We start from the raw sequence: 18,015 nt of genomic DNA, 5'->3' as shown, positions 1-18,015 counted from the left end.
CCTGGGGAGAAGGAGCTGGCTGGCTTGAGGGAAGAGAATGAGAGCCTGACCGCGATGCTGTGCAGCAAAGAGGAGGAGCTGAACAGGACCAAGGCCGCCGTGCACGCCATCCGGGAGGAGCGAGACCGGCTCCGGAGGAGGGTGAGCATGCCGTGCCCAGCGAGCCTGGGCCTTGCCCCCAGGCTGTGGGGCTGGGAGAAGCTGCCGTGCAGAGCCAAGGGCAGCTCCAGGGATTCGGAGGCATTTATAGTCTTCGGAGGCATTTGTAATCTTCGGGATTGCCATCTCTTCTGGGTATGAAGTCATTCTTGAAAGGAAAAGTAATTTGAAAGTCCTGCAGTGTGGAGGTAAGATTTTTTTAAAAACACTATTCTCCAGAATCGCAAATCTAAGAGGATGGTAAAATTACATCAGCACAGTGATTCTCAAATCATTCTTCAGGGTGTGCAAGTCTTCCCTAAGCTCAATTAAAATGTTCTTCTTATAAAATAAGCTAAGAAAATTTTATAATTTGCAAAAATGTACAGAATTTTCCTCTTAACAGTTTCTTCTATAAAATCATCTTTAAATTTATAGCACCTATTCTCACTTATCTATATGGATCAAATGAAATATCATCACTTCTAGTGCAGATTTATTGAAATTAAAATAACCACATATATGTGTATATGTGTATATTCTGTGTATGTATATATGTGTTAAGTGTGTGTGTGTATATGTAATTCCTGGTATTCAACTCTCCACCAAAGGCTCTATGACCTGTAAAAGTTTGAGAACCACTTTGTTTAGGAAATGTATTCATTACTAAAGGAGCTAATGTTTCAGGATTGTTAAAGGATTGATGTTTGGCAGAATTGTTAAAGCACTTGGTTTTCCAAAGATGGAGTTTTTCTCAGGAACCCACAACTACTACTTTGTTTGGCTGTGAATTTGATCTGTGATTGGACTAGGGATGAAGCAAGGAATTCTTCAATCAAAAACCATTCCCTCTACACTTCACTGTGAATTACTAGACCTACTTTACTTTTTTCCTCAACCTTGGTGATATTAGAAGCTTACTTTCTAGCTGTGCTCTGACTAATAACTTTGCACACAGATAAAGTTGAATTAGAGAGGGAAAAAATACATCTAGTAGATCTCATCATCCTTCGCCATTGCGCTCTCTCTCCCCCTTTTAAAGAATACCTTGGAAATTACTTGTTCAAAAAGGCCAGCATGCGTAACTTATTCTGTTTTTAATCCACATGTAAGCTTTCTTAGTTACCATTATGTATGAGTATAGAAGAAATTACTATTTTTGAACATTATCACCTCTTTTCCTCATTTGTGACTAATGTCATAATTAAAAGGCCAGCATTTCTACCTCATATCTGAACATCATTTTGCCTGAACTCATGTGCATAAGCTTATTTTCAGTACCTAGCTCTATCAGATGCTGTTCTCCATACTTGAATCAGCAGGTGTAAATCATCCTAGTCAGCAAAGACTTTATTTATCTGAGCAAGCTGGTGAAATTGCCTCTGTGCTAAGGCCCCCACCACCTGTAATTTCCTGAGTTATACTCCCTGATCATTCTGACTAATACCCTAATTAGATGTGCTTGCTCTCAGTGTGCGCATTCTGATGGAGCATGTTTTGTGAAGGAAATATTGGTCTTAGGTGTAATTACATATTGTGGTTTAGAATAAATTTCCTCCCCTAACTTGAGATACTAAAGCACAAGATAGCCTTGGATTATGACTAGCAAAAGATAAAAAGCCAGTCCCCCTCCCTCGAGTATTTTCTCCAACTCTGGAGATTAATATTAAGAACGGCATAGTATAATGGTGCTGCACTGTGTGCCAGCGCTCCAGAGCCTCTTCACCTGGGATCACAGCCTGATCGACCAAGTCACCGTGAGTCTTCGGCAAGTTACCTAACCTCTCTGTACTCTGCCATGAAGTGGGGAGAGTAATAATACTCAGTGCGGGAAAATTAGTTGATGCTCATGAAGTGCTTAGATGACCTTTCTTCTGACCACACTTGTTATCTTTTAAGTTTTGCAGTTAATCTGGTTTTATATAAATTTATATCATTGATGTTTCAATTATCTCCAAATAAAAATATAGGGAGGAACTTGTGTCTCTTCCTCAACTAGAAATGTCTTCAGGAATTTGTATACATACCCATGGACTGGATTTATTTCTCTTAATTTCAAGGTAATTGTGGGTCTCGTAGAATTTGCTAGATTCTTTTGTATGCCAGTTTACTAGACTTTAAGTACTGAATGACTTCTACCTACGACCACCCAATATATTTAATTTTCCTGAGGAGGAATCTTGTCTTTTGTGATTGCTTGTCTTCTGCTCTTCATGATGTGTAGCTTTGTGGAGTGACAGGTATGCTTTCATTTCCATCCCTGGGATACTCCATGGTACATGGCTGGTTTGCTTTTGCTGCCTTTATAACAGCTCTGAATCCGCAGTTCATCAAAGTTGCCCGAAAAGCAATTGGGCCACTTTTTTTTCACTGCCCATATTCATTGTATAGAATTTGAACTGACCAGATCAATAGGATTGGTGCTTGCCCCCTGCCTGTAATTAAACAAAGTGCTCTCAGTAGATTTTCTGAACCTTGTTCAAGATTTAATTAAATTAGATCTTTAATGTCAGTTAACAGATTGGGCTACTTGGCAGAGCAGTAACTAAGGAACAACAGGCAGACAGTTTTTATTATTGGTCCCAGCTCATTATTAAATGAGATAATTACTTATTTTTGCATGGTCTGTAGTATAACCATTTATTTCCTCACACTTAAAGAAACGGGCTTAATTTAGGCAAAGGAGAATGAATTACTCTAACAAGGAAGCACTTTTTTCTTCACTCGCTTGTTTATTCATTTCATAAACATGAGTGGCCATTTCCTTTGTGCCAGGGAAAGGAGTTACAGTGATAAACAGGATACGGTCACTGGATCGAAGGATTTTAGGGAGACAGGCAAGAAAACAGGTCATTACAATAGTAATGTATATGTCAAGTGGTAGAGAGGAGGAAACACAGAGGGTGCCCTGGAGCTCATAGGAGGGACATGATGGCAGATCCAGTTTCTTCACACTATTTCTATTTTTTACCTGATTGTTTAGGTTGACTGCCATGTAGCAGAAGTGATCAGTGCTTTCCCCTGATAGTTCAGTAAAGCAAACGGATATGACCACAGGTTCATGAATCTGTATCCCATTGAATCATAGACTTGAATCAAAAATGGGCCCCACAAGTTCTTTCTGAGATTTTATACAAATGTTTCAGAAAGTTCTACAAATTCATAGCATAAGGTGCTGGTAGCAGAGTTTCTTTCTTGTACCCGTGCCCCACCTGGATATTTTCAACATGTCTGGGAATGAATTCTATCACCTCTGCTGGATTTCTTTCATCCTTGGGGTTTAGCTTCTGCTTTGACTCTCTGATCATCACCACAGCAAGTTCAGGAGACTAAAAGACACACTGCTTTTGAACCAAATAAAAATCACCCTAACCTGAAGTTTCTCCCTCCCAATTCCGCCCCCCCCCCCCCCCGCCGCCCCCACTTCACCTCAAAATGTCTTAAATCTCTTAATGTTAGTTAACTAGGCTCTGGAGGAGGTAGGGCAATATTCCACCAGTGATTAGAAGTGTCCGTCTTTTCCAGACCAATCACTCTTGATTCCTAAATGCAGTGTTACATTTAGAAAGGGATTTCATTGTTCAGCTAAAGTTTTCTAAAATATAAATGAAGACTCTAAACTCCAGATGTTTAAATAGCTGCCATTTTGTTTGTTGGCCAGGAAAAAGGACAAGTAAACTTCAGAATGCTGCAGTGCCTATTTCCTTCCCTCTCATCTCATCCTCCTTAATAGAAAGTAACTCCAAATTTTTGATAAAGTAGCCTTTTTTCGGGGCGGGGTGTGGGGATGAGGCTGGGAAAGGAGGCATGAAAGGAGAATCCAGGTAAGAAGAGAGAAATTTCCTTCATACATTGTCACCCTCAGGACCCATGTGCTCCTTAAGCTTTTCAAAGTAATAATTCTGTCGTATACTCCCTTGGGCCAATTTTTCTAAACTTTTGATTATAGTTTTATTATGACAAGAAGATACAAATCAGAATGAGGCAAAAATAAGAGATGTTTAGGTGAACTCTAGAAGGGAAGGGGTCCAAATGCAAAGCTATTTATCTTCTTCCTGTAGAGTCCTGGATGATGTTACCTCCTTTTGGCTATGATGTGTGAGGATATTCAGAGCCTTGCCAACCAGGGAAGTTCATCCAAGCTTCAGCATTTAAAGTTTTTATTGGGGTTTCATTATTTAGGCATGGTTGATTGAGTCATTGGCCATATGTTTGAACTCGATTTCCAGCTTCTCTTTCAGGCAGATCAGGCTGAGACCCTTTGGGCCATTTTTAAGTTTGCGATTATGACAGATGTGATGAAGCTACACTGTGTCTGCCCATAGTCATTCTCATACAGAAAATATCCCACAGGTTGCGGCGGGTGGGCGGGGAGGGGTGGGCTAGCACTCATCCCATGAACTCACCGACTGTGGTGACTTACAGAGCATCCTCTTACATGACCCCAAGGTTCTCCCCCAGAGCCCTTAGTTCTGAATCCATTGGTGCCAGTTTCTAAATACTGAACTGGTTCTAAACAATCAAATTCACCCTCAGTATGTACCCACCTTATCTCCAAGGGCACTTGTCAATCAATGGTTACACTTAAAGGAGTTGAAAAGAGGAATCCATATTAAACCAAAAGACCTGCTTAGAAAGAGTGGTTACCTTAAAGGTTGATCATATATTTTATTATGTATTTCTTTCTACTAATTAGTTCATTTTTAACATATATTTACTAATAGGCTGCCCACCTCTAATGGGAAATAAGATGTATATTATCATACTGATGTGTTCAGAGCATGGTCTGTTTCTGAAGCAGCCATTCACTTTGTCTGAACTGTCTCCAGTTGTTATAGGCTGTCAGTATCTGATATTTTTAACTAAAACTCAGTAACAGCGGAGATATTTCTGGAAGTAAAATTGTTGTGGCCTTGTGTAGGTTAAAGACTTTCATCTTACTTTCACCTTATTTGGCTTTAGGTCCCATCTGAGCTCTTCCCATTCTGCCTCCCTCTCCATGATGCTTTTCTTGACCACGGTGTCTATATATAGAAAATGCAGGACTGCAAAACTGTACTTTATATTTACTATGAATTTATAGATGTAGAAATTTATACCAACTATGTATATATGTATATAAAAATATTTAAAATAGACCAGAGCAATGTAAACCAATCACATAATAGTTATAAAGGATTGTAGGGGTATAAGTCAAAGAGTCCTTGAACTTTTCTCTACCATACTAGTTTATTTTTGAAATGAAAGTATTCTTTAAATTCTATAATTTTTACTATGTAGGAGTATAAACATAGAAGTAGTAGAGAAGCTAATACGTTTCCCAAAATATTAACAGAAGTTAAATCTAGGTAGTGAAAAGATAGGCGTGTTTTTCTTCTTTATACTCTTCCTTAATTTTCAAATTAAAGAAACAAAAATAAAGTATGGATTATGGACAGTGATCTGTATCTCCCAGCTTTAATGACTCGATATAAATATACAAGCACAGTCTTTTGTCCTTGATGGAACTTTGTTCATATCTTATTTGTTCCATTTCTTCTTAAGAGTTTCTTTATATGATGAAGTAAAGGATGCCAGTATTTGCTAAGTTTAAATTCAGAAAAGATTTGTAAAAACAAACCTTGTGTTAACATTCCCAGCCCTAATCAGGCCATGTAGGAAGGAGCTAAGAGTGGAGTCTGATCCTAGTACTTTCCTTCCGACCTCAATTTGGGAGTTTCAAGTGGTTCTTCCTTTGCGTGGCTGGTATATTAGCCAGGATAAAGATAGATAATACAGCAGTAACAAATTAACTCCTCAAATTTCAGTAACATAGCACACCAGAAAAGTTTATTTCTTTCTTGCACTACACAGAAAAGTTTATTTCTTAACATAGCACACCAGAAAAGTTTATTTCTTTCTTGCACTACATGTCTAATACAGGTTTGGGGTTGGGAGCACAGCTCTGTTCCATAAATTCACTCAGGGGCCCTGGCCAATGGCAACCCATCCGGCACTAAATGGACTCCTCCTGCCCTGAGCGCTTTCACTCACAGCCCATTGGCCAGAACTAGAGGGACACTCCACCTAACCTTAGAAGGCTGAGAAATATTGGGGGAGGGGCACGTGGATATTTGTCTAGCTGTCAATGTTCCTAACAGAACTGACTTATTTGCCTTGAGTGCGATACCAGATAGACCTGAACATGAATCTGAGTGCCAGAGAAACAGGCCGTTTCACTCATCCATCCTGGAATGGCTCTCAACATGTACGTCAGAATCATTGGGAAACTCTTTCAAAGGACATATGCCCAGGCCCTTCTGTGAGCCACTGAATCAATATATAGAGTTTAGGACCCCAGCACACTTCCTCATTGTGATCCCAGCAAGTGCTCAGGAACAGGAAGTACCCTTTAATTGCACACTGGACGTGGGCCGAGAACCTCTCCAGGCACCTTTACCATTCTCCCTGGAGGTAGAGTGAGAAAAAAAGAACCTTTGCCTTTCCAGTGCCTTCTGCTCACATCTGGCCTGCTCTTCCCAGAGCTCACAGTGTGGCAGTGACGAACCCTGCATCTGAAAGACGAGGGGTTCTCAGCCGTGCTCTGTCCACTCACCAGGGTCACATGAGCTGGATGGAGGAGGGAGGGTGGGGTTGTGCTTGTACTGGAATCTGGCAGGAGATGGGCACCCTGCGGCTCCAAAAGCAAAGAGGCATCGCCTGCACCATGCAGAATGTCCTGTGCTCATTGGTGAAGGAAAACAGTTTTATAATGTACCACTTACCAATGCAATCTTTTTTTTTTTTTTAGTGCAATCTTGATGTTTATTTCTAGAGACCGTTAATACTGGTAGATTAACATTCTTTGAACATTTGCAGACTAAACATACTCCTCTCAGACTAAAAACAGATACCTCTGAAGGCAAAGCAGGACTTAAAGCCTAAATTATAACACTGAATATATTTCGAACATTTCCTTGTGATGAGCAATTATTTATGCGCATCTCATTTAATCTGCACCAGAATTCTACAAAACAGGTACCATTTTTATACCGTTATTAGAGATGAGAAAGCCAAGGCCTACAGAAGTTTAATAATCTTTTCCTGGTCTACAGTTTCCTGGTTAAACTCTTTGCACCAAAATTTAGGTGCCAGTAGCCTTACTATGAGATGTAATTTTCCTTGTTCTGTTGTTCGAACTATCTTCCTATGTTTTCTTCATCCTTTTTCCTGTTCTATCTCTTGCTTCCACACAGACCAGAAGTTAGTAAACATCCTCTATTATAGTGACGTGAGTACCAGGTTCCCTAGGGTTATACAGATCAATCTTCCTGACGTTCTAGACAACACAAAGTAAAGGCAAACTGAATTTGTTCCATAGAGAAGTTTTTCATGCATGTATTTGTCTTGAGCTGAACCCAGGAGAGCATTATTGGTAAAACCTGTCACCCGTTCTCCCTGTAGTTTGAGGAAACTTTAAGTGGGATCCAAGGCAAAGAACCCTCAGAACTATGATTCTTCCATGTCTTCTTTGGAAACAGTTCCAGTTAAAAGGAAAAAGGGCTTCATGCACATTTGTGCCGTGGAAATGATGAGGTGACGTTTATAGTTGCAGGCACCAGTGTTTGCTTATCCATCCTGGAACTCTCCTCCACCCCCGGCTCCCGTGAGGAGGTCAGGCTGTTTACAGGCGAACTCTTGGTTATAAAGAAAATAGCTGACTCTGTTTGTTGGAAAGCTGGTAAGAAGTTAGAAAGACAGCCAAAACACTGACCTTTTCTCTGATGCAGCCATTTCGATCATCCATCCAGGTTCTTTAGTGGGCTGAAAAACAAAAGAGAAAACAATGCTCCTATCGAAATCTTCAGAGAATGAAAATGCTGTTGGGTTTGTTTTCCTTCTATTTTGCGATCTCCTTTTCTTCCAATTCAGCCTTCTCAAAAGTGTCATTAACAATAAAATATTACTTTCTTGAAACACTATATAAATGATGTTTATGGGGATATATTTTTTCTAGAAATACATTCTGATTTCTCATTTGTTTGAGGGCTCCAAGAAACATCTTATAGAATTGCCAATAAGAGAGTGATTCTCTGCAAAACACCCACAAAGCCTGGACTTCGGGAGGCAGCTTTCTGAGAGCTACACAGGGACAGACCAACTTTCCCAAGCTCATTAAGAAGAGCTTTTCCAGCCCAGTGATTCTCACCCTTCTAGAAATCATCTCAACCAGCTCCATTACAGAGTGAAATTATGAATTACAACCTAATTGCCTGAAATTACAACTACCCAATGAACGCTGCCGCATATCATAAGTGGAACAGACTCATTCTTTTATGGCTAATAATAATGTCTCTAATCCTACTCAGGATTCTGGTGCCACTTTTCATTTCTGCTTGTCACTCCTGTGTGAACCGGTCACAGATGACTTCATCAACAGACTGAGTCGCTTTGTCTGTTCTCCTACCATTAATTGTCCTGAGAGATTGAAGCATCCAGTGGCTGATCCAAGTTACACTTGTCCTGGACTCACTTTTTCAGTGAACTTCTCTCCATTTCAGAAACCAACCTCTTTGCCCTGCCTTCATGTTTGCCTTTGACATCTCAGCACCACAGTCTTCATCCCCAGCATCTCATTCTCTGGCTTCTCTTACACTCTTGAGCTCTCATCTTCGTATTTACTTTCTTTCATTTGTTTTATTTTGGCCTGAAGGGCAGAGAGACAAGCTAATTACATTCCTCTGTTAAAGGCACACTCATTGATCCATTTTATGTATGTCCTTATACACAGTGTTTTATGTGTTGTTTTTAATTCACAGAAATGCTATGGTGCTATAGACTTCTTTCCCTCATTTCCCTGAACACTTATTTTAAGGTCTGACCGTATTGCATATTGTATATGCATCTAGTCTGATGTGTCTAACAGCTATAGTGGTCACCCATCACATTTACTGTGCTCAATAACCAGACTTCCCATTACCACAGAATGTGGTCCAGTGCATATACCCTTGCACATGTTCCCTTCAGGCCTATGTGCGAATTTCTCTGGAATATATGTCCAGGAGTGAGGTTGCAGAGTCCTGAGGTGTTCATATTCTTACTTGGACCAAGTCCTGCAGTACCAAGTCCAAGCTTTCCAGAATGGAAGATTCATCCATTCACCCTCAGCATAGGAGGTTTGCTTCTGCCCCTACATCCCTGCCAATTTTTGTCCTTACCATTATTTATTTCATCTCATTCTTTTCTGAGTTTAATATATTCTCATTACTGAAAAGCATGTATCCTTAGAAAGTTCTTTCAGCGAAGGTCTGTGTGTGATAAATTCTTAATCTTTGAGAATGTCTTTATTTTGCCAATACTCTTGATGATAATTATATAGTTTTTTTTATTGCTTCTGTAGCAAATTGCCATAAATTTTGTGGCTTAAAATAACACAAATTTATTATCTTATAGTTCTGGAGGTCAGAAGTCCAAAATGCATCTCACGCACTAAAGTGTCTTCAAGATTGATTCCTTCTGAGAGTTCTGCTTTCTAGCCTTTTCCATCTTCTAGAAGCAGCCAGCATTCCTTGACTCCTGCACCTTCTTCCACCTTCAAAGCCAACAGCATAGCATCTTCAAACCTCTATCTCTAACTCTGATAATTCCTGCTTCTCTCTTAGAAGGAGTCTTGTGACTACTAGGTCTACCAGATAATCCAGGATAATCTTCCCATCTCAAGATTCTTAACCAGTCCTGCAAATGTCCTTTTTTTCTTTTTAAGGTAATATATGCACAGATTTCCAGGATTAAGATGTAAGCACCTTTGGAGGCCATTTTTCAGCCTACCACAATAGCTAGGTATTAGATTTTAGGTTGACAGGTTTTTTAAAAATTATATTCAACAAATTCAAAAATTATATTCAACAATTTGTTGAATTACAGATTACAAATTCAACTGTGCCACATACCATTCAAATGCTGGCAACACAGCAGTGAATGAAACAGACCAGCACCTCTGACCTCAGAGTCTAAGGTGTCTATCTTTCCTACTAGACAGCTTTTTAGATTATCTTTTTATCCTTTTCTCACCCTACCTTTTCACTACAGTGTTTCTAGATATGTGATTTTTTTTTTATCCTCCCGTTCCAGTTAGTTCTAGTTGCATAACAAACCACCCCAAACTTAGAGACCTAAAACGGCAAGCATTTATTGTCATCTCTGTGGTTCTTGGGGTGACTGGGATCCAGTGTGCAGTTCTCACTGGGGCTCAGATGTGGTTGCAGTCAGTCGATGGCCAGGGTCAGAGTCATCCTAAAGGCTTCCTTCTCGTGTCTGATATATGAGGCTGGCTGTTGTCTGGGACCTTAGAAGGGACTATTGGTTAGAACACCTAAGCTTTCTCACAGTGGAGGTAGCTGGCTTGTAAGGTCCAGCATCCTGAGAGAGAGCTAGGAAAAACTGTATTGCCTTTTGTAACCAAGCCTCAGAAGTTACCTGGTATCACTCTCACTACATTCTATTTATTGGACACAATCTCTCAGGCCAGTCACACATCAGAGGGGATGGGGAAATTGGACTCCGCCTCTTGATAGAGGCAATATCAAAGAATTTGCGGACATAGTAAAAAACTGCCATACTTACTTAGCATCTGATGTGATAATTCAGTCTCAAGACTCATGTCCATTTCCACATCTGGAAAACTCATCTACTTTCTATTCAAATATTGTTTCTCTGTCATTTCCTCTGTTCCATTTCTCTGGAACTCCTTCAAAAGTTTATTGGAGCCTCTGTAAATCATTTGTGTCTCTCATAGACATTTATTTTGTATCTTCCTAGCTCCCCATGCTGTGTTCTAAATTAATTTCTCTGTGCTGCGTTCCAGTTCACTAGTTCTCTTTTCTCTCCAGTCTAGAGGTTAACCAGCACATTGATTGTATTTCATCAATTACATTTTCCACTGGCTATTTTCTCATCCACCCGTTCTTGTTCAATATCTGCCTACTTTTGTTTCAAGATTTCTTATTCTTTATGGAACTTCCTTTTATCTCTTTAAGGATCTTAAATGTATTTATTGTGACGTACTTTACCGTCTCCTTTATTTTCATTCCTTCTCAGACGAATTCATCTCCTGATTTAGATTGCTAGCTCTGTTGCTTCACCTTCCTTTCTCTGAAATCATACCTCTATGTCTAGCAGCTTCATGGTCCTGGGCTCCCAGTCATGAGAGGCTTAAGTCTCCTATTTACTAATGATACTGGGTGATTTACAAATTAGGTCTCTGAGGCAGTGGGTGGCCTTGCAAAATCCAGACCAGTTTTCAATGTTTATTAATAAGATTAGGGCCATACCGTATGCATATGGTATCCATTTAGACCCCACACTCAATTGTGTCACGGGTCTGGGATTTTGATTTCTTATGGTTGACCCTTCTGCATAGCTCTAGGGCTTCTCTCTGGCTTCATGAGCAGCACTCTTAGCCTACTTCTCACAGATGGGTGAGGCAGGAAGGCTCCAGGCTTTATGTGGGAGGATCAGCTCAAACAGCCTGCCTTGCAGTGGCTAACTCTTCATCTCCTGCCCCTCCTGGCATGAACATACCATCCCTGCTCACAATTGCCATGGCTTGCTGCAGCACCACCTCCCTCGTTAGCTTTATTTTTCACTTCATTTCTGGCATCTGGAGATTTTACTGCCTTTCTTTTAAACTTGGCAGTGGATTTCTTTCTCATTGTTCCTTTTTATGCAGCATTTCTATGCATTTTTAAGAGGAGGAGTGCCTGTTTACTTTAGCTGAGCTGTCATATGCTGGAAATTTTCATTTGTTCTGTCTACAGTTAGTCCTCCTGTTTTCAGCCTACTTCTCATTCTTGTCCTTCATAATACCTGCCAAAGCTGAGTGTAAACCCTGCCAGCCTTCTTTTGAGTACATTGGCCACCTCTGCTTGTATATTTTAGAGAATTTGGCTTTTTCTGTTCTGTTTCTTTCATCAGTACTCTTCCTTCCACTTTGCCTTTAAAGAATGTGCCCAAATCTTCTTTCTGCTAATGCCCCAAGCACATTCTTTTTACTGTTACAGTTTTAATGGTTTTTATTCTTTACTCTTATTTTCATGAGGCCTCCAAAGTTTGAAAAAAATACTGCATTTACTCACTCTGCTCTCTTGAATGAAATAGTTCAGCTGAGTTCTCAGTACTGTATAAGCTCTTTCTTTTCTTGTTTCTTTTCTTTTCTTCTCCCCTCCTCTCCCCTCCTCTCCCCTCCTATCCCCTCTTCTCCCCTCCCTTCCCCTCTCTCCTCCCCTCTCTTTCTTTGTCCTAGGTCAGCTTTCATCCTCATTTCTGACATCTGCTATTCCCTCCCTCCTAGCAGAGGACCTTAACTCTTCTCTTAGAGAAATAGAAACCATCAGATGGGAACCCTTCTGTTTCCCATCCTCATTCTCCAATCTGCAAACTCACCCTTTTTATTGCATATTCTCACCTCTTTTCTCTCTATCCCAGAGCAGAAGTACCCCCTTCTCACTGCCCTCTGTTGATCTTTTGATCCAACTAGCTACATGTAGGCTCCCTCCTCCCACAGCGACTGCCGAACCTCTTTCCTGGGCAGCCTTATCCACACACAGAATTCCTAAATGCTACATACGTTTCTGATCTCTTTTCTCAGATCGTATTTCTAATCGTAGACTGAATATCTTCACTCGCATACCCAACGGCTTCCTCGAATTCAACATGTCCAAAGCTGACATCTTTATTTCTCTCTGAAAAATCAGCAACTTCCTTTCTTCCCCCTGTTTTGCTGAGTAGTGCCATGATCTACTAAGTCACGTTGGCCACAAGTTTGGGTTATGTTTTTACTTCCTTGAATACTTCTATAACTGCACTACCAATACAGTAGCTACTAGCTATATACAACTATTTAAATTTGAATTTAATTAATGAATATAGGATACAATTAAAAATTCAGTGTCTCGGGTACACTAGGCACATTAAAAGTACTCATTAGCCACATGTGGATAGTGGCTGCCATAGTGGACAGTGCAGATATAGAATATATCCATCATTACCGGAAGTTTTGGTAGGCAATGCTGGTCTAGGCTGTATTTTGCCATTTTTGCTCCCACTTCACTGTGTTTGAGCCCTCATCATTTCTCACTTGAACCGTCAGTGCAGCTCTTGACTCACCTCCTTTTACTTCCTCGCTCCAGTCCATTCTCTTCTCTGATCAAATGATTTTTAGAAAACCCTTTTCTCCCTCTAGGAGTCATTAAAGTATAAAAGGGAGAAGCAGAGCTCTGGCATTTTGATGATGTTTCCTTCCTTGAACCCTTCAGGGCCTCCCCCATTGCCTTTTCCTTTTTATTTGCTTGCTGAACAACTACTCAGCCTTCAAGATAGAATCCCAGTGTTTCCTACTCAGGGAAAGGAGAAGTGTTATTTCTTTTATACTTTGACACTCCTTGTTCAAACCACCTTTGGGAGCATGTTTCACATTGTAATGTTTGACTAGATGCTGAGCTCCCAAAAGACAAGAATCTTACTTTCATACTCTACCAGGTATCCGATATAACAGGTTAACTTCTCTTCTGGGCATCTAGATGGGTACTGGCTATATACTATAGGAAAAATGAGAAAATGGCCACCGAAACCATGTGCTGTGTTCTGCTGTTAAAGAACTCCAAGTGAGAAAGACTATAAAGGGTGATGAATGACCTTCCCACACGTATCAGTTCCTAGCTTAGGGTAGCTGTGATTCCGGCCTATCTCCTGACTCCAAACTACGTGTTTTACAGAGAAAACCATTTTTTCCTTAATAATTATATCTTCAATAAAAGATGGGTATATTAGTTAACTACCTCAAACTTGGTGCCTTTAAACAACAAAAATGTATTCTCTCACAGTTCTGGAATCCACAAAATCAAGTTGTCGGCAGGGTTGTCCTTCCTCCATAGACTCTAGAGAAGAATCCTTTTTGCTCCTTCCAGCCTCTGATAGCTCCTAGTAGTCTTTGACTTGTGGCCAGTCTCTGCCTCCATGTTCACACGACTTCCTTCTGTGTGTCTGTGTCTCAAATCACCCCCCACCTCCGCCCCCTCCACTTTTTCCTTTTAAGGACACGTCATTAGATATAGGGCCCACCCTAAATCCAGAATGATCTCATCTTAAGATCCTTAATTTAATTACATCTCCAAAGACCATATTTCAAAATAAGGTCACATTCATAGGTACCAGAGGCTTAGAACCTAGACATATCTTTTGGGGGAACATGATCCAACCTATTCTGATGGGTTAGCATAACAGTGAGGACCTCATAGCTGTGTCTCTCCCTTTCCTAAGCCTTACCTAGGCTGAACCAGCATACTATAGTCTTCACTTCTGTGTATTTATTCATTGAAATTAAGGCCTACCTCCACCCCCTAAATCAAGAGGGGAGAGAAGGCTGTTTAACTCAACCAGCTATCTTTCTTTCCATGACTGGCTCATTCCACTCCCTTCAGCATCTGGATTTTTTTTCACTGCGTAAGAATTTTGATTAAATAATAAAGTGTACACCAAAATAAACATGTTTATCATCTTTCGGTTTTCAAAGACATTCTCTGGGTCCAGGGCTTTTAAAATAAAAATAGACATTTAGATTTAGAAATTATTTTAAGCATGTGGGCACAAACACGCTGTGGAAAATCACTAGAAGCAGTTGTCCCTGCACAGTAAGGAAGGACATAGGTGCTTTTTTCTGTTTTGATTTTTCAGTGTCATCTAAATCTTCCATACTGAACGTTTTTACTTTAGTGGTCAGAAGAACATGGGAAGTTTTAATGACATTCTTATAAATTGCCCAGGACGATTTGTATTTTTAAAAAAGCAAGATGAGTGGGCCAATTAGGATTCTAGGAGCAGGCCACTGATGGTTTTGTGAATGATTCAGACACTTTAGATTTGGAGTGGTGTTAACATTGTTAATTATTTGGGGCCTCATCAGACTTGCACAGCAGTAGAAATTGACATCCGCAGTCTGCACGGGAGAGGCTTCCCTGGTGCCAGGAAGCTGGCCTGATTGGGAATTGGGCCCTCTCCCTTCGCCCTGCGGTGCAATGCGGCATCCACACTACACCCTTTCTTGGCTTCACAGGCACTACCCCAGAATGAGCCCTGTAATCTCTCACCAGCAATACCATTTGGCTTCGATAGGCATGTATTTTCTAGTCTTTCAACTATTTTGAGGTCAGTCCTGCATCTGGCATGCTAGCAGGACACACACATTTCCATCAACCCACAGTTGCTGGAAGCCGCAGCAGAGCATTAGACACTTTTTAGCTGTTTCACTATTGAATGCAATTTGCTCTGAGGGAATTTTCCTATTTTGGCTTCTAATATGTTGATGAATTATTGAAATTTCAATTACTTTTGTTTCCCAATTTAGCAGGACGGAGACATCCAAGATATTTAATACAAAAAGCTTTCTGGTTGCCTTTAGAGAAGGGTTAGCCTGGAAGGGTTTTGGCTCCTGGGCTGGCAGGGTTCGGCTCTGCTCCTCCTGTCCCTGAGACTAAAGTGCTGCGTGGCCCTGGGAGTCCCCTAGGTCAGTGCTACTCAAGATGTGGGCCCCTGACTGGGTGTATCAGCACATCCAGGGAGCTTGTTAGATGGACAGATCCTGGGCTTTGTCTCCATCTACTAAATCCGAATCCCTGGGGTGGGGCCCTATGTTTTTCGCAAGCCTTCAAGGGAATTTTAGTGCACCTACAAGTTTGGAAAGACCTGCCTTAGATGTCGTGGTACTAATTCTTCCCAACAAGGCCTGGCACCCACTTATAAGGGCCCTGAGTGCTGTAGTCAGTTTGTCCTTTAAGATAGTCATTGTACTTAGTGATAAAACTGGTCAAGGTCATCAGGAAGACCAGTTTCTAACAACTATTTTCACTTACTTGGGATACTTCTTTGTCACTGAGCCATTACCATAGTTAAGCAGAATTTGGACATTTAAATTCTATGCAGGCAAATAAATATATGTTTTAAATGTCATTCAGAGGGCCCTACCTTTCATTTTTATACAAAAGGCTCTTTAGATATTCCCTCCTACTACGCCAGGGCTAATCCCATCTTGAAGTCCCTAGGGAAGAGCTGTGGGTACCATCTCTGTCTCTTCACCTTAGCCTCACCTTGCAGATCTCTCTCCTTACACTACACATATTGAATAACTTGCAGTTCTTCAAACATAACATGTCATCCTGATGACTGCTCTTGTGCAAGCTCTTCTCCCCACTCCAACTCACCCACACCGCCAAAGCCAGCCCTTACTCATCTGTTATAACCCCGTTCACCTATAAGACTCTGCTCAGCACCGCTCCCTCCTTAACCCTTCCCTGATGACTTCAGATGGAGGCACCTTCTTCCCCTTTTCTGCCTGTACAGCACTCTTAGACATTTATAGCACTCATGTGCACTTACGTTGAAACTATTTGTCTCTCTCCTCTGCGCTCCAAATTCCATGAGAGTGGAGATTTCATCCTGGCTTCTTTATCTGCAGTACCCAGGACAGCCATCAGGCACATGAGGTGCATAAATAAACGTTCCTTAAAGACGGGCATTCCACCTCTACTGGAAGCTTCCCAGTGCCTTAGATAAGTGTTCACCTCACGCTTGTGAGAGCAGATGATGGCCGACGGCAAGTCTAATTAGGAATACAGTGACTTTTATGTGGACTCAACCAACTTAGTTTTTCTGTGAAGCTAATTCCTAACGTAAATGAAAGCCCTGCCATCCACCCATCTGGCTCGTTTGCTCTTTGGCCAGGAGAACCACCAGCTGTGTCTAAAGGCGTTATTATTTCAGGTGCGAGAGCTTCAAACTCGACTACAGAGCGTTCAGGCCACGGGGCCCTCCAGCCCTGGCCGTCTCGCTTCCACCAACCGCCCAGTTAACCCCAGCACCGGGGAGCTGAGCACAAGCAGCAGCAGCAACGACATTCCCATCGCCAAGGTGAGCTCCAGGGGATGGTGGGAACACTTCCTGTTATCTGGAAGTATCAGCCTCTACTGACTTTGGCTGCCGTGTGGGCATGTGATTAGCGCACATGGCCCCAAGGGGCTTCCCTAGGGTCTCGCACAGGCCTCCTTCTTTGGGACTGCAAGGAGAGATAACCCAGTAATAGTTTTAAGTCTCTCTCAGCTGTAACCTGGACTCCATCTCTCATTAATCAGCCAGCTGGAGCATGTCACAGCTGACAAGTCATTGTGGAAAGTGAGACGTTTTGTCAGGTTCTACAACACTAAGGAGTAGGTGGAGAGGTACCCTCAAGGACTAAGGTTCAGCCCAGGAGGGGACCTCGAGTGATGAACCAGGACCTCCCCGCTCACAAGATTGACAGCCCTGCCAGCAGAAAATAGATTAGGATGGGCAGGCCATTGTGAGAAGTAGCCCAACCCACTCTCTGATGTAGCCCCAGGCTCATATGCCAGTCTCCACAGGAAGGTTGGTCCTCAGCCATCAAGTTGAGAAAGTTAGGCCAAACCAGTGTTTCTCAACCAGAACGACTTTGTCCCCCAAGGGATATTTGGCAATGTCTGGAGACATTTTTGATGGTCACAACTGGAGTGCTACTGGCATCTTGTGGCTGGAAGCCAGGAATGCTGCTAAACATTCTACAATGCACAGAACAGCCCCCCACACCAACGAATATCCAACTCAAAATGTTAGTAGTGCTGAGGTTGAAAAACCTTGGGTTAAGGGGATGGTAGAAAAATTGGACAGGTGAGTTGTTTTGAAGAAATTAACTGATCAGTTTAATTGCTGTGGTTAAACAGTAACCCTTTATACACAATCTCAATTGTTTATCTATGAAGTAAAAAGTCTTTTTTAGTAAATTGTTTTGTTTTTTAAGATTGCTGAGAGGGTGAAGCTGTCAAAGACTAGGTCCGA

At 41.4% G+C, this 18,015-nt stretch overlaps 1 protein-coding gene across 1 annotated transcript in view; it reads left to right on the top strand.

Annotated features, from left to right (window-relative positions):
* Positions 1 to 18,015, top strand: part of MCC (mutated in colorectal cancers) — a 379,504-nt gene that overhangs the window by 313,203 nt on the left and 48,286 nt on the right. Inside the window, exons 8-10 of the mRNA XM_025047770.1 lie at positions 4 to 141; positions 16,930 to 17,076; positions 17,978 to 18,012. Coding sequence (XP_024903538.1) covers positions 4 to 141; positions 16,930 to 17,076; positions 17,978 to 18,012 — 320 coding nt within the window. The remainder of the gene's footprint in view (positions 1 to 3; positions 142 to 16,929; positions 17,077 to 17,977; positions 18,013 to 18,015) is intronic.

The sequence above is a fragment of the Pteropus alecto genome, unplaced genomic scaffold (genome assembly GCF_000325575.1).
Source record: "Pteropus alecto unplaced genomic scaffold, ASM32557v1 scaffold20, whole genome shotgun sequence".
Taxonomy (NCBI): Eukaryota; Metazoa; Chordata; class Mammalia; order Chiroptera; family Pteropodidae; genus Pteropus; species Pteropus alecto.
The sequence above is the reverse complement of the archived record's forward strand: the minus strand, read 5'-3'. Positions and strand labels throughout refer to the sequence as shown.